The sequence below is a fragment of the Mirounga leonina genome, unplaced genomic scaffold (genome assembly GCF_011800145.1).
Source record: "Mirounga leonina isolate KUSES-001 unplaced genomic scaffold, KU_Mleo_1.0 Mir_115, whole genome shotgun sequence".
In the NCBI taxonomy this organism is placed as follows: Eukaryota; Metazoa; Chordata; class Mammalia; order Carnivora; family Phocidae; genus Mirounga; species Mirounga leonina.
Genome location: NW_023270268.1, coordinates 87195706 through 87212973, shown reverse-complemented (window position 1 = coordinate 87212973; position 17268 = coordinate 87195706). Strand labels below are relative to the sequence as shown.

General features: G+C 46.4%; 1 protein-coding gene across 10 annotated transcripts in view; it reads left to right on the top strand.

The window, feature by feature from the left end:
- The window catches only part of KALRN (kalirin RhoGEF kinase), a 648894-nt gene that overhangs the window by 522274 nt on the left and 109352 nt on the right, over positions 1 to 17268 (top strand). For 2 of the 10 annotated variants that reach the window (XM_035000002.1, XM_035000000.1), the window contains exon 1: positions 13067 to 13269. The exons of 5 other annotated variants lie outside the window; for them this stretch is intronic. In XM_035000002.1, coding sequence (XP_034855893.1) covers positions 13185 to 13269 — 85 coding nt within the window. In that variant the 5' untranslated portion in view covers positions 13067 to 13184. Of the gene's footprint in view, positions 1 to 13066; positions 13270 to 17268 lie in introns of those variants that run through there. 3 more of the 10 variants (XM_034999999.1, XM_034999998.1, XM_035000003.1) reach the window with 2 other exon arrangements.

Genomic DNA, 17268 nt, shown 5'->3' with positions numbered 1-17268 from the left:
GCGACTGCCTTCGGCTCAGGTCATCATCCTGGAGTCCCGGGATCAAGTCCCGCATCAGGCTCTCTGCTCGGCAGGGAGTCTGCTTCTCCCTCTGACCCTCCTCCCTCTCATGCTCTCTGTCTCTCATTCTCTCTCTCAAATAAATAAATAAAATCTTTAAAAAAAAAAAAAGATAGATGGAGAGGCATTGGTAGAGATTCTAAAAGGAGTTCCTAGTCATTTTTCAGAATTATTAAAAGTTAGAATTAAAATTTCTCTTTTTATAATTGAATAAAAGTGGTCCTTGATTAGATTTCATTTCAGTTCAGAACATTGGCTTTTATGGACTCTTGGAATCTTAGAAGTGGAAAGCACACTAAAGGTCCTCTGGTTCACTCTCTCCCTAATATAGGGAGCCCCTTCTGAATGTCTCTGACAGTCCAGCCAAGCATTACTTGAGCACTCCCAAGGACTGGGAGCTCATTACTTCTAGAAGAAGCCTGCTGCATTTTAGTGTAATTCTAATGGTAAGGAATTCCTCTTCGTGCTGAAATCCAGATGCTTTCTGCCCACCCCTCCTCCTGTTCTCCTTTCTCCAGTCCCCCCTAATACTCATGCTGCATCTCCTGATTTTTATCTAGAACAAAATAATGTGCATATAAAATGTTAGACACTTCTTTCCTAAGGTACAGTTTTTCTGTACCTTTTCTATGTACATCTTTTATTAATTCCTTAGGGCAGGACAAAACATTTTGGATTAAATTCAACAATCCTAACTTGTTTAAAGTGATTATGTGTGTGTGGTTTTAGAAGTCCTCTTAGCCATCCTTGGATTTAGGAACTTGCAGCTGTCCAGCTTCACCCCTGCACGTTCAGTGCCCCCCAGTCCCTCACGTGCACCTCTGATCTGGTCTCCTTCTCTCTGGGCACAGCTTAGAGGCGACCAAATTCTACTTGGAGGCTCTCCATGGGCTCGTCTTTCTTCCTGATTATTCCCTACAGTCACTCATATTGCTGCTTATTCTAAAAGAGCATTTGTGTTACCCTTCATCCCTATCTTCCTGAGTTACTTGTAGGGTCCCCTCCAGTCCTAAAGATGTCTGCTTTTTTTCTGTCCATATCAGGTGAGCATACTTAGTAACCTAAAGCGAGGAACCTAGGTGTCCTATGCTTCATCTGTCTCCGCTTGGCATCAATATCTTCATTTTAAGGTCTAATTTATTAGGTTGAACCACAGGAAATTGGCATTTTTGTTAGTCAAAAATGGTTGAATATCAGTAATGTGAGATGATTCAATCTAATGTCTTACAATCATCCATCTTTTTCCTAGAAGTGTCCTTACACATTGAGGAAACAGGTGAGGGTCTAGTTCTCAGGGAGCCAGATGGGCTAGGAAGAGGTTGGGGGGGGGGCGCGGAATGAGTGCAAAGTCACTTTATCTTAGTTTCCACACCTGTGCAAAGGGAAGCTGATAAAGATGCCTAGATCTCAGAGTTGCCGGAAGGCTCATGGGGGTGGTGTTAAGTAAAAACGCTTTTGTTTTTTTAGGTTTTTTTGTTTTTTTTTTTTTAAGCAATCTCTACACCCAACATGGGGCTTGAACCTATAACTCTGAGATCAAGAGTCACGTGCTCTACCAACTGAGCCAGCCAGGTGCCCCAGTGAAAATGCATTTAAACTTAAAGTTAGTCATGTTGTCGTGTACACAGGCTGTTTAGAATGAAACAAAAGGCCTGGCTACCACAAGGCTTTGCCGTGGATCCTAGCAGCAGGCCATGAGGTGAGCAATGACAGATGTGGAGGGACCACAGGTCCTGACGTGGAAGACCGGGGTCTGAATCCAGCTCGTATCCGTGGGCAAGATCCTCAAAGTCTATAAAAAGGGGCAACAGTACTTACTTCCCTTGTGTTAGACTTCCCAGCCTAGGACCTCACCAGAGGTCAGTTAACGTTCTCCCTACCTGCCCTTTGTCCCAGTCCTGATAGCTCCATAGAGGTGAGTTTAGGGTATTTCCAGCCTGAATCCTTTCCAGGGTTGTTCACAGGGTCAAGGTTCAGTTTCTAGTTTCATGCATAGGTTCTTTTTAAGATTGTATTTATTTATTTGAGAGAAAGAGAGTGAGCGAGAGAGATAGAGAGAACAAGCCAATGGGGGCTGGGTGGGGGGAGAAGCAGAGGGAAAAGCAGACTCCCGGCTGAGCAGGGAGCCCTACGTGGGGCTCAATTCCAAGACCCTGGGACCATGACCTGAGCCGAAGGCAGACGCTTAACTGACTGAGTCACCCAGCACATCCCCCCCCTCCCCTGCCGTGCACAGGTTCTGCAAAGGCCCCAGTATTGTCTCTAGTCTGCACCACGCTTCCCTCAGTTTCTATTCCTGGCTTATCCTGGGCCCTTCCCCCAGGCTACTAACAGCAGGTCTGTCTGGCTCTATGATTCCCGCCCCCTCACAAATGGTTTACTCCTCTCTTCTAACTTTCTTTTACCTTCTACCCAGAGGGTTGAGATCCTATCTGATATATTTGAACTGAAAATTCAAAGTTATTCCCTGGTTTGCCCCTCTCAGTGATCTGTTCTCTTTCAGTGATGAACTGTGTTCATTGAAGGAAGCATTCAGGTCACACTGTTAAGATGGGCTGACCTGTGTGATGGAGGGCGGTTTGAGATGTCAAGGGTTGGGGTGGGTGTGGGGATATCATGCCTCAATGGGCTGGGCCAGAGATGGTTCAGTAGTTATTGACCAACAGTCTGGGAGCCCTCACAGGATGGAGTTTCAGGAAGAGGGAGATGTAGGGGTCATCCAGTCCATGCTCCCTACCCCCCACTTTTTTTTTTTTAAAGATTTATTTATTTATTTTGAGAGAGCGAGAATGAGAGAGAGAGAGAGAGTACATGAGTGGGGGAGGGTCAGAGGGAGAAGCAGACCCCCTACCGAGCAGGGAGCCCGATGTGGGACTCGACCCTGGGACTCCAGGATCATGACCTGAGCCGAAGGCAGTCGCTTAACCGACTGAGCCACCCAGGCGCCCCTACCCCCCACTTTTTTTTTTAAAGAATAAAAGAGAGCAAGGATAGTTGGCACGTGAGCCCCAGGCCTACTTTGTTCGGGGCTGCGGACCCTCCTCAGTGTAAACCAGTCCCCTGGCTCCTGTCTCACTTCGACTAAACAGCAAGTCGTTCCTGTGACTGCAAGGCGGCCCCAACTCATCCTGACCCAGAGCCTGCTCCCCGACGTCGTCTGCTCGGTCTTCCTTTACTGCTGTGGCAAATCACCTCGGACTTAGTGGCTGCACACAGCACACACTTATTCTCTTACAGTCCCACGCAGGTATCCCTGGGCTAAAATCAAGGTGTCAGGTGGGCTGCACTTCTTCCAGAGGCTCTAGGTGAGCAGCTGTTTCCTCAGCTTTCCACCTTCTAGAACCTGCCTGCATTCCTTGGCTTGTGGTCCTTACTCCATCTTCAAAGCCCACAGTGTCGCATGTCAGGTTCTTCTTCCACAGTCTGGTCTCCCTCGGACCATAGCAGGAAAGGGGCTCTGCTTTTAAGGACTCATGTGGTCGTGTTCACTGGACAACCCCCAATCTCAGGGTCCTTAACTGGATCACATCTGCAGAGTGTCTGCTCTGTGTAAGGTAACATCTCCAGGTTCCCAGGATTAGGATGTGGACAGGTTTGGCGGGGCCATACTCTTCCTAACACATCCTCCCACTCTCCTGATCAGCCTGCCTGACGGAGCTACTCCCGGGTCAAGCCACTCACATGTTCCCCAGCACCCGCACCTTTGGTTCCTGCTGCCTGGGACCCTCCGGACTCTGCAGGTCCTCAGATACCCGGACGGCTGGCTGCCACACATCCTGCGCATCTCCACTGAGATGTCACCTGGTTAATTCCCACCCTCTGCCATCGCACCGTGTACCCCTTCCCCTGTTGTACTCTCCTCAGTGCATTTATCACCACACAGCAACATTTGTTAACATTTATTGTCTGTTCCTCCCACTGCCCCAGCCCGTCGGTTCCCCCTACAAGTGCTGGGGTGTTGTCTATTTTGTTCACTACTCTATCCCCAGCATCTAGAACAGTAGCTGGGATATAAGAAGTCCTCAGTAAATATTTATAGGAAGGAAGGAAGGAAGGAAGGAAGGAAGGAAGGAAGGAAGGAAGGAAGGAAGGAAGGAAGGAAGGAAGGAAGGGAAAGGAAAAAGAAGGAAAGGTGGGAGGGAGACCATGCATCAAGGATTCTAAGGAGTTTGTGTCTGAAGCACCAGGTTCACTTCGTTCTCCATCCCCTAAAAACTGTAGTGGAAGCTGACTTAAGCTTTAGCAGGAGCTTGACGATGGGAACAGGGAATAGTGTTCTGATGTCAGGAGTTTTGACCGAGGAAATCTTTGCATTTCTGTTTCCCAGGAAGTCTTTTCTGGGGACACATGGACTAAGTACTTCACATTTATTTGGGATGGGCAGTGTCTTCCACATTCCTCTTGTTACTGAAATCTTCAATAAACTGACCTGAATTACGTCAAGGCAAAATCCACCTTGCACTTGGTGTATGGGAAACGTCTGCCTCGCCTGGGGCCCCGTGAGTCTACAGCTGCTGCAGCTGCCCCTCCCACACGGGAGAGCGGGAGGGAAGGTGGCGCTGAGGGTCGGACTCCAAGTGCCATCCCTTGTGGTGGCCGCTTAGCGAGGGTAAGCCTCCCTGAATTGGAGCTCAGTCAAAGCGATAGACTGGCACTTGCTACTGCCCTACTTCAGGAACACTTTGACCTACTTAGAAGTAAGCATTTCTGGAAGTAGATAAAACCTGGAAGGGTTTGTTTTTAGCAACTCCACAGCATCAGTCATCTTTACTTTGATAAATAGCCTGTCTCTCCTCCCGAGCTCAGGCGGCTGCTCAGCACACATCTCCAGGAACCTGTTCTGGCTGCCTGCAGCTCTACCTCTCTGTCCCCAGGGGACAGGAATGTTGGCTGTTCTGGGTCCTCAGTGAAATCCCACTAATTTCCTCCGTATGACCTAGACCTCCCCCTCCCTACCTGGGCCTGGTTCAGACCAAAGAGTGATCAGTGAGACTTGCTTCCTGAAAGCAAAGAGGAAGATTGAGAGGATACGCTGGGCCTTCCTGTTCTTGAGTGTGAGTCAGAGACAGGTGTCAGGTGGGCAAGCACGGAGGAACCCTAAGTTTACACATACAGGATGAGCTTAGGGATGCTTTCGTCATTGGAGTCTGTGGTCCCCACAGGGCCAGGATGGTGCAGTGGTGAGACCACACTAAACAGAGAAGAGATTCCTGTGCATAATGCTGGCAGTCATGCCTTTTTCTATAGACATTACTATTAAAATGGCACACACTGCCTGGGAATAGTTACCCATGTGGACATTATATAGTTCTGTAAGGCCTATTTGGAGTTCAGATTAAATAGAGAAGTAATGCACACTTTGCACCTCCAATCTCTAATCTGAAGAGTTTCCGGTTACTGGTGATGATTATCTCAATTCCTCTTTCTCACATAAAGACAAAACCTCTACCTGTGCCCAGTCGTGGTCTGCCTCCAGTCCCCTTTCTCTGCCACCAAAAAAAAAAAAAAAAAAAAAATGAACTAACTGTTTCTCCCAGAACTCACCCAGTTCTTCTTTGTCTTTGCTCAGGGTACATATCTTATCCAATTTCTGTTTCTCATATAAATTTCCCAAATCCCCGTATACGGTTGAGCTAAGTGACTTGTAGATAGTAGATGTTCAAAAACCAACCATTTGTTGAATAAACAATCAGTAACCATCTTAGAGTTTTAAGCCACAGTCATAAACGGAAATCAGGATGGGGTAACTGGGGAAAAATTATGAACCACCCTGGCATCCACAATCAGGCAGTTCAGAGATCAGAAGTCCACACCGGGAAGATGAGGATTAAGGGACCTGCAATTAGCCCCTGGAGGGAATAACAGGCAGTGGAAGAATGAATGAAGGGGCTAGTTGTCAGAGCTTGAGGAAGTCAACACGTCCCAGTGCGGGTATCTCTAAACTCTGTATCAACCATGCAGGAAGTAATCCCAGGGTGTAGGTGGCCGTGAGCCCCAAGGTCAGTGGTTCTTAGCCCTGACTTGATGCTGAAATCTCCTGTAGAGCTTTAAAAAAAAAAAACTGTAGATCTGAATCTGGATCAGAATCTGGGAGTGGGTGTTAGAAGTGAGAGTCCGTGCTGGAGGAGGAAAAGGCAGGCACAGGACTGGCCAGGGGGCATGAGGGAAGCAGGGCCCGTCTCCACATTCACCAGGGGCCATGTCTGCAGCCCAGACGGAGCCTATATAGGCATGGTCTGTAGAAGGTGCACGCTCTACTTGACCTGAGGTGGGACACCGTCTCCGGGCTGAGCTCACACTAAAGTGAGGTGATTTTGAAAAACTCTGTGCCTGTAAATCTGAAGAGAAGAAGCCTAAAGGACAAAATTGGACATACGTCTGTGGGTGGAAAGGGCAGATGCCTGAGGTCGCCATCCAGTGTTACTGAAGCCTGTGGCTGATATGGAGGAGAGGGCAGTCCCTTTAGTCCCTGGTCCCAGGCCCCGCATTATGGTGTACCAGGCCCAGTAGGTCTGCAGGCTGAGACCAGTGGGAATTCTTTGGGGTTCACTGTGGTGCGGAATGCAGATGAGACATAAAGTGGACACACAAGTGGATAGAAAGCCTAATTTGTGCAAAATGGACTTTGGAGGAGGCCTCACTAAGACAAACTGCCAAATAAGAATGACGCTCAGCCATCTGTTTGGAAATTAAGAACACTCTAAAGATATATGCTGTAGGTCAGGGGTTCTTAGCCTGAACTTTGGGAATGGATGGGTAGGTGTTCGAAACCCTGAAATTAGACATTCAGTTGCCTTATGCAAAAAGGAGTTTATCTGGGTGTGTGTAGTCCAGGGCGCAGTAAGCCTTTGGGGAAAAAAAGTGTATCTAGTTATTCAGATGGTATCATCAGGACCTCTCCCCCAACTTGTCTGTTTTTCTGTCACTCTTTGTCTCTCATCTCTGTCTCTGGCTCTGGCTCTCTTATCTCTTTCCTCCATGTTGACTTTATTCGCAGGCAGCTTCTTCCTATGTGCTTATGGCCAGATGGTCTCCAGCTGCTTCAGGCTAACTTAGAAATTCCACCAACATAGAAATCTTGTGGGAAGAGATTGCTGCCATCCCAGGACTTCTTGCTAAGCTCTCATGGTTTATGCTCCTTGGCTAAAATTGGGTCATGTGTGAAATTTGAATCAGTCCCTGTGACTGACTGACTGACTGACTGACTGGCTGAGCCCAGGTCATGGACCAATCCTTGGAGTGGAGGGTGGACAGGGAAGGATATCAGGTATACCCAAAAACATGGTCCGAGAATGGAGGAGGGCTGCTTCCTCAAAGAAAAACCAAGATGCTATTACAAAAAGAAGGGGCATAGATTGCAAACACATGGGGAAAATTCTCTACATTAGCGGTTCTCAAAGTGTGGCCCCTAGTACCAACATCATTATTCCCAGGTAACTGGTAGCCTATAGGAATGCAAATCCTCAGGCCCCACCCCAGTCCTACTGAATCAGAAACTCTGGGCGTAGAGCCCAGTAATCTGTGCTTTAATTCACCCTCCCGGTAATTCTTTTTTTTTTTTTAAAGATTTTATTTATTTATTTGAGAGAGAGAATGAGATAGAGACAGAGAGCATGAGAGGGAGGAGGGTCAGAGGGAGAAGCAGACTCCCCGCCGAGCAGGGAGCCCGATGCAGGACTCGATCCCGGGACTCGATCCCGGGACTCCAGGATCATGACCTGAGCCGAAGGCAGTCGCTTAACCAGCTGAGCCACCCAGGCGCCCCACCCTCCAAGTAATTCTGATACACACTCAAGTCTGCAAACCACGACATTACACTACTGGTTCCCAAATTATGCTACATGTTACAAACACCTGGGGAACTTTTAAAACTACTGAAGTCGAGATTCACCCAGAGTGAATTAATCTGAATCTCCAGGGGACTGGGGGAGGAAGACCTAGGCATCAATTCTTAAACTTAGTTCCACTCTGGAATCACCTGTGGAGCCTTAAGAACAACAACAGCAACAAATCTAATGCCTAGAATTATTTTATCTTAATTCCAGTAAAATTAACATGGTGTTATATCAGTTCCGGGTGTACAGTATAGCCGTTCAACAATTCTGTGCGTTACTTCGTGCGCATCATGAGTGTACTCTCTAATCCCCATCACCTATTTCACCCATCCCCTCCATCTCCCCTCTGGTAGAGTGAATATGATACTTGTCTTTCTCTGAATGATTTATTTCACTTAACATTATACTAATCATCTAGGTCAGTCCAGGTTGTTGCAAATGGCATAATATCATTCCTTTTATGGCTGGGTAATACTCCGTTGTCTATATATATATATATATATATATATATATATATATATATATGCCACATCTTTATCCATTCACCTATTGATGGACACTTGGGCTGCTTCCATAATTTGGCCATTGGAAAGAACGCTGCAGTAAACTTAGGGATGCATATATCTTCTTGAATTAGTGTTTTTGTATTCTTTGGGTAGTTACCCATTAGTGGAATTACTGCTTCATGTCGTAATTCTAGTTCTAATTTTTTGAGGAAACTCCGTATGGTTTTCCACAGTGGCTGCACCAGTTTGTATTTCCACCAACAGTGCACAAGAGTTCCTTTTTCCCCACATCCTTGCCAACACCTGTTGTTTCTTGTGTTTTTTATTCTAGCCATTCTGACAAGTGTGAGGTGATATCTCATTGTAGTTTCGATTTGCATTTCCCTGATAATGAGTGATGTTGAGCATCTTTTCACATGTCTGCTGGCCATCTGTATGTCTTCTTTGGAGAAATGTCTGTTCATGTCTTCTGCCCATTTTTTAATTGGATTATTTGTGGGGTTTTTTGGTGTCCCCTTAATCCTCAAGAACATAAGTTCTTTATGTATTTTGGATACTGACCCCTTATCAGCTATATCGTTTGCAAATATCTTCTCCCATTTAGTAGGTTGTCTTTGTTTTATTGACTGTTTCCTTTGCTGTGCAGAAGCTTTTTATTTTGATGTATTCCCAATATATATTTGCTTTGATTTCCTTTGTCCCAGGAGACATATATAGAAAAATATAGCTACAGCCAATGTCAAAGAAATTACTGCCTGTGTTCTCTTCTAGGATTTGCTTGGTTTCAAGTCTTACATTTAGGTCTTTGAGTTTATTTTTGTATATGGTATAAAACAAGTGGTTCAGTTTTATTCTTTTGCATGTAGCTGTCCAATTTTCCCAGCATCATTTGTTGAAGAGACTTTTTCCCATTGCATATTCTTGCCTATTTTGTTGAAGATTAATTGACCATATAATCATGGGTTTATTTCTGGGCTTCTGTTCTGTTCCATTGATCTATGTATCTATATTTGTGCCAGTACCATATTGTTTTATTACTACAGCTGTGTAGTATATCTTAAAATCTGGGATTATGATACCTCCAGCTTTGTTCTTCTTTTTCAAGGTTGCTTTGGCTATTCATGGTCTTTTCTGGTTCCATACAAATTTTAGGATTATTAGTTCTAGTTCTGTGGAAAATGCTGCTGGTATTTTGACAGGGATTACATTAAATCTGTGGGTTGCTTTGGATAGTATGGACATTTTAACAATATTTGTTCTCCCAATCCATGAGCATGGAATATCTTTCCATTTGTTTGTGTCATCTTCAGTTTCTTTTATCAGTGTTTTATAGTTTTCAGAGTACAGATCTTTCACCTCGTTGGCTAAGTTTATTCCTTGATATTTTATTATTTTTGGAACGATTGTTAATGGGACTGTTTTCTTAATTCTCTTTCAGCTACTTCATTATTAGTGTATAGAAATGCAACAGATTTCTGTATATTGATTTTGTATCCTGAAACCTTACAAAATTTCATTTATCAGTTCTAATAGTTTCTTGGTGGAGTCTTTAGGGTTTTCTACATATAGTATCGTGTCATCCGCAAATAGTGAAAGTTTTTCTTCTTCTTTACCAATTTGGATGCCTTTTATTTCTTTTTCTTGTCTGATTGCTATGGCCAGGACTTCCAGTACTATGTTGAATAAAAATGATGAGAGTGGATATCCATGTCTTGTTCCTGATCTTAGGGGGAAAGCTCTCAGTTTTTCAACCACTGAATATGATACTAGCTCTGAGTTTTTCATACATGAATGCCTAGATTTTTTTAAAGCTTCTCTTATGATTCTATAAGCACCAGTGTTCAATAACCATTGCCCTACCCCCCCCCCTTTAAATTGTCCTGAGGACATTACCATAAAACACCTGGATACAGGTTAGAAGAATCAGGCATCTATTTTCTTAAATCCCTCAACTCAAAACCTGGTCACATATCTGATGTTGATTCCCTTTTCTTTCACATTCAAGGTGAGTCTGTCTTAGCAGCTAGCTCCACAAGGGCTGGGATTGTTTTTGTTTACCAATGTAGACCTAGTACCTAGAACAGAACCTGGCACATAGTAGGCATTCAATAAGTATTTGCTGAATATTGAATAAGTCTGCAATCGGTCAATGTCCCAGTTGTGTTCAAGACTTCCTTGTTGGATTGTAGACGTCACTGGTCTCATTCTGGAAGGCACATGAGGATGGCAGTGGGACTCTGAGTTATTGGTGCCCAACCCCTTTAGTGAATCTCCAGGATGGCCAAAATGTGTTGACCCTCTCAACTTAAGATAGGTAGGTGGTCCTAATGGTTTTATGCCTTTGAGAGTAGGATGGATTCTCAAGTTATAAGGACCTGTGGACACATGCCTGATGGATTCTTTTCATAGAGACTAAGACTACTTGAGGGTCTACTTATACCCTGATTTCTGAAGTAAGGGCTGGGTCTTCCACAAACATCTAACTCAAGCTAGTTTCTGCAAGATGATGTCATCAGCCTCTTGCAAAGGATTATGACAGAAAAGTGATCAGTGTTACCTGAACACAAAGGCCCAGAAGGAAGACTTAAGTGAAAAAGTAAGTGGTTACCAAGCAATTTTGAAACATCTTTCAACTTCTGTCAGAATGACCCTAAAGTATCCAGAGTGATGGATTAGGTGGCTAGACTAAATATAGACTCTTGTATCATAGCCCCCATGCAGGGGATCGCAAGCAAATAAAGCTCACTTTTAGAAGGGCTGAGGTCCTAGCCAATTTTCTGCTCTGGGATGGCAAGGACAACAAAATGGCTTTTGTCTTTGGTGATATGGAAGAGAGAACTAGACAACATGTATGTATAGGTTGCCACAGGTCAGAACTGGAACCCAGGATAACTATGATCCTGAATTCATTCAGGCTGACAGGATGAGACTGACCATAGTCAGGATGATCAGCAAATCAGAAATCTGGAGTGTGGGCTGCCTGAGCAATTTGAACTTTTCTTTCTTTATTTTGTGTGTGGAGCACCAGGGGCACATTTCCTACTCAACAATGAGATTCTCATATAATCCTCGCCAGGAGAGGCTATCAGGGAGATGGCAGTGGCAGAACTAGAAGTGGGATTTTGATTCTGGGTTCTACTGTTCCTATGGGGGGGAAGCTTTTTATTTAGACTTAAACCATCAAAGCCTCATCATGGTTCATTCATTCAGTTTCCTCAGTTATAAAAGAGGACCCTACCTTTTAAGGGTTGTGTGAGTGTGTGTGTGTGTGTGTGTGTGTGCCTAAATGAGTCAATGTATAGAAAGCAATTAGGAAACTGCTTGGCACAAATAAATGCTCAATACATGTTAGCTATTGTTATTCATTAAGTTGTGCTGCTGTTATCTCCTGAGCATCTACTGTGTTGCAACCATGTGGCAGATGCTGCAACACCTAGATCTAAACATGGTTCAAACTGAGAAAGGAAGCCCCAAAGCATGGTAACTCCTAAAAGGCTTGGCCCCTGGTTGTCTTTATTGTAGGTGGGAATTGGTTATCTGAGTGATCAACTTCTGTTTTTTTTTTTATTCCTCTCACAAACTTCCCTTTTTTCTGATCAATGGGCCTTCTCTACTTTATGTGTGTGGTATGGTTCCAGAAACCCTTTTTTCCCCAAATCGGGACACACAAAAAATGGGAGAGATGACCTGTGAGTGATAAACACAGTGGTTCATAGGAAGGTCCAGTGGATGTGATGCAGGTGGGCTTCATGGTGCGAGTGAGGGATGTGAGTGTGTCCTTGAAATATGAAAATATTTTTAAAAGAAAAGCTTAGGGATATAAGGAAAGGAATGATAGACCCACGGGGTGTGGTTGGGAAGATGGTAAATGGAAGTCTTCCTCCAGCATAAGTAAGATGTTTGGAGTTTCTCTGTAGGCATTCACCCAACTGGAACTATTAAATGTCTCTAACAGGTACTTACATGCATATGTCTTTTAAACTTCTATTAGCAATCCTGTTAACGTAACAATCCTTTCTCCTTCTTTTATTTATTTACTTTTTCAATGAGGAATTTGACAATCAAAAAAGTGAAGTGACTTGCCTGAGGTCAGTTAGTAGGCAGCAAAACAGCTTTGAATTTTGGGCTTATGATTTCAAATCCAGAGTGCTTTTGCACACCATCATTATAGGCCAGGAGCCTATAAAAAACTCAGGCACTATTATCATTATTAGCATTAAGTAGTAAAGGAGGGAAAGAAAAGAGTTAAGTGAAGGTGTTTTCAATGCAGAGGAAGCGGTCCATATTCCAGGACTGGGGGGAAGGAGGGGGTGCATCTGTTAGAGAGAAAAAGCATTACTGAGTCTTGAACCTTCTAAATCTGCGCCTCTCCCACCTCTTTGGCCTCCTCTGGTTGCGTATGCTAAGCCAGCGCTGAGGAGGGAAGCTGCACACAAGGACAAGCACCTGTTGTGCGCCGGAGGCTGTGCGTACCCCAGACCCGGCCCCCGGCGCTCCCCTGCGTCCACAGCCCGGCCGCTGGCGGGGACTCCGGCCCACAGCTGGGCTTTGGAACTCCGCCCCCCGAGGCCCTCCCTCCCCGCCGGCACCCCGCCCCTCCTGCCCAAAGTGGCTCCGGCTCCCAGAAAGAGCGGCGGCCGCGCGGTGGGGACTGGACGGCGGGCCGGCGGGGAGGAGGGAGGGGACTGGCTCGCGGCCGCGGCGCTGAAGTTTCCTGTCCGCCGCGCTCCCACCCGCTGCTGGCGGCCCGGGCCATGCCGGAGCGCTGGGGCCAGGCGGCAGCATGAAGGGCGGCGACCGGGCTTACACCCGAGGTCCCTCTTTGGGGTGGCTCTTCGCGAAGTGCTGCTGTTGCCTGCCGTGCAGAGGTGAGTGGCTGTGCGCGTTCGCGACTTCTTCTAGCAACGCCCGGCCGGCGGGGTACGAGGGCGGGGTGGGGGCGGGTGGGGGATGGGGTGGGAGGGAGGCCGAGGGGGTTCGCTGGGCCCCGCGTTCGCGTCAGTGTCCCTAGTAGAAAGCGGGCTCGCTCGCGGGGAGCTTCTGACTTGGATGCAGAGCTGCAGTTTGGCATCTCAGTTACTTACTTGGCAGCGACTTTGGATGTCAGGACGCCAGCCTGCGCGGGGGGGGCGGGGGTGTGCAGGGGAGCCGCCCCCCCCACCCCACCCCCCGCAGCTGTGTGTCCCTGTAGTGGCCGACTCGCACCACCCTGCTCTCATTTACATATGGATCTCAGCTGAGGGATTAAGGAGTGACTCTTAGCTATAGGAATGTGTTTGACACTTGTCTCTACACTAGGAACTGTTTTCGCCAAGTGACAATTTTCTTCGGGGACCGGAGCGGACTTTTCTCTGCCTGGGCTTTTCATAGGCTAGCTGGGTTTGCAGCTCTGGGGGGGGAGCTTGGCTCATTAATTAACCAAGAATTCTCTATGTACCCAATTAGGGCTGTATTTAATTATTCTCCTAATTTTAATGTTGTTGAGGAGATTGCAGGAAGCAACTAATTTCTCCAAAATCCGCCTGCAAAACAAGATGGTGAGAACGGTCACAGAGAGAAGGTTATCAATTGTGGAGCCTCTCCTGAAAAAGAAATGGGGCCCTTCCTAGGCAGAGTGCCCATATGTTCCTAAAGCTGTTCCTATCACTTTAACATCTCAGCTTGGAGGGTGGGGGAAGAGAGGTTTTGTTTCTGTGTGGTTAGAAGTGAGAATATAGCCTCTCACTTGACATTCACCCTTTTTAAATTTAACCTTTTGGACCTCTCCCCTCCACGCCCTTTTACAATGCCCCAGTCTCCATCCTCATCCTCATCTAACAAAGTCCCGATGGAACTTTCTCTCAGAGTTACTGATAAATAACCTTATCCAAGTACCCTTCATCATCATCATCTACGCCACACACAGAGCAGAGCCCTGACAAATTCTTCATCCTGAGCTGATAGAAGGCTACAACAACTAATTAATTAAACCTGAAGGACCTTTTCTCAAGTCATTACAGTTCATAATGCCAGCGTTAGTCTTTCGATCTCTGCATTTAATTAGAACAGCCTGCAACTTTGTGGTAACCGGCTCTAAAAGCCAGAATTCGGATGGAGAAGGAATCATAGAGGGCCAGGGACCCTCACCAGAATTAAGCCTAGTTCAGAAACATTCAAAACCAAGGCTGGGAATTGAAGGAAGGGGACATAAAAGGGAGAGGAAGCAGGAAATGGCCAAAGGGAATCTGAGTGGGTGGGATTACTTTGAGGGCCGAAGGGTTTCCAAGCACGATTTCTTGGGAGCCCATTTCCTGTCAAAAGGCAGAATTCGGGGACTCGGGGAGAGCTTTTTCTAAAGCCCCTGCAGTGGCCTGCTTGAATCCAGATGTGTGGCAGCCCCAATGTGCCTGCAGAGGAATTCTCCTGGCGTCTCTCAGCCCTTGGCTTTATGTATGGCCCCAGCTGCCCCTCCTGCTCCGGGGGCCCAGGAGGTGGGGGGTGAGGGGGAGCTGCCTCCAGCCTGCAGGACTGGGAAAGTGGTGGCTGCAGGCTCTGTGGCTTGCAGAGGGGTTGTGGGAGGAAAGGGGGTGTTGCAGAAGCTGGAGCCAGAGCAGGAGACCAATGACCCTCAGCTGAAGATTGAGGGAAGCAAAAGACCCAAGCAATGAAAGCTACTTTAAAAGGGGAAGGAGAGTAACAGAAGTGGGTGCCTAGTCACCTTCTCCAGCTTTCCTCCATACTCTTTCCCAGATGTGAGATGTGAAGATGGCAACCTGGGGCTCAAATCTGAGGAAGATGGGGGGGGCGGTGAGTTAGCCACCCTTTAAAGAACTCTCGGCCTCAGCTGGGCAGGGCAATCACGATCGTGTATGAGGTAGGGGGCACTACCCCGAGGCTCTCTAGGTCTGCTCTAACAGAAAAGAGAGATCCAAGTCTCCACCCAGACTGGAGGCATCTATTCTATTCGGAAGCAGATTGCAAAGATAATGTCTTGTACTGAGTTTGAGCACCTTGCCCAGAGCCCCGGAGACTTGCCTAGTTGCCACACGGAGAAGGGCTCAGGAAGTCTGAGAGGTTGGCTGGCGTGGAGGGCAGCACCACCTGGGACTGCCAGCCTCTTTTCAGTTGAACCAGTTCCTCTGGTTGTACAGACCTAATACAATTGAAAGGCAGCTGGCTATTTGGCCTCTCTCTCTCTCCTCCTGAGAGAACTTGGCTCTCCTACTGCTCCAGGAGCTGCACTCTGAAACTAGTGGGTCAGAACCCACTACTGTGGTTCCCAAGTCAAGGGAACCTTTCCCAACTGGCTTCCGGTCACTCAGAATTCAAAGGACAGAGGAAAATCTAAGAAAAGTCCTTCTGAAGTCTGAGGAAAAGAGGACATGGAATGTTCTGACTATTTTTGACCAACCCAAAGCTAAGTGAGGCATCCTGGACTTTCTCTGGTGAATCCTAAGTGGTTGTAATTGTTAGCACGAGGTTAAGAGTCAAGGTTTTAGTGATGTACCTGCGTGGTCTTTAAATATCATATTTGAGGAAAATGTGGGTGAAATTAGTTGAGCCTGTCTTTTGATTTGGAAAAGTGAGGAAAGCAACTATCTTACTGTCTCTTGGTTTTTGGTTCTATTGAGTATGAGGATGGTCAAGGGGTTTGGTGCAAGGTGATCTTTCTTCCCTCCCCTGAAATTGGTGTTGAAGGGCAGGAAAAGTGAAAACCAGGGGTAGGATGGAAATAGAGATGAGGCGAAAAGGAAGAAAGACAGCAAATACATTTATAACTGCCTTTTTGGAAGTGAAAAGGGGCCAAACGTGAGCTAATAGCGTGTGTGCGGCTGGAGGCTGATTAATCATTGATGTCACACTTTGTGGGAAGTTTCAGGATTGCTCTGGCTACTTAGACTTTCCTTTAAGCCTGAAGAAGTGGGTCAGCTCTGGATTCTTCTTCAGTTATCTTAATTTTTTAAAAAACACCTTGTTTCAGAGACAAAAAGGAGTTGAAATCACCAGGAGGTTGCTAAGTTATGTGTTACAGACTGGAATTCTAAGATCATGGAGCCCAGACATTTTTCTGACCTTGCTAGGTGGAAGCCAGTGTTAGAGCTTTTAATTTTCTAGTCCCCTGGTAATTAACTCCGGGTATGTGGACCAAAGTCCCTTCTTGGAAACCCTTCCTGATCACTGTCCTCCTCTGCTTCTCCACAGTGTGCACAGGGTTTATTTATATTTGTTTATTACTGCATCACTGTCCCTGATCTCAAGCCTACGTGCCCTTGTGTGTCCCCATGTGCACTGCAAGTGTCCGGTTCAGGCATCTGAGTCTCTCAGAGGTAAAGAGAGGAAGGAGTGGTGACTTAACCGGACTGAATCAGCAGAGAGGGGAGGTGCTTTGTCACCACAAGGGCAGTTGGGTTCCAGCCTGACTCTGACATCCTGGGGCCTGGGTAAGGGCCATGCGGCTTCACAGGGCATCCCAAGTCATCCTCATTCTGCAAGCTCTCTTTCCCCCCTGCCTTATCCCAGAATCACTATGCAGGGACCTCATGACTTGATGTGAATGTCTCTTCTTTGGCCTATAAATGAATATAGCTTATTTTATAAACTGAATTTAATGTGTGAAAGCATGACATCAAGTTCCTTCAGAAAGGTGCTGGTAACCTCACAGAGAAGCCCTTGTGACAGTTACGATTAGTGACTTAATTCACCACTCAAGGCACAAAATCCTTGGGACTTTAATGCACATACTCTTTTATTTCTTCATCTTCCGGGACCTGCCCGTATCAGAAGGAAAATGGAATCAACCATTTAGCATGTGTGTTTTTCCAGTGTATCTCTTGGTTTTTCTGACTCCTGGGGAGATACCCTAACATGGGGAGAATTACCACACACAC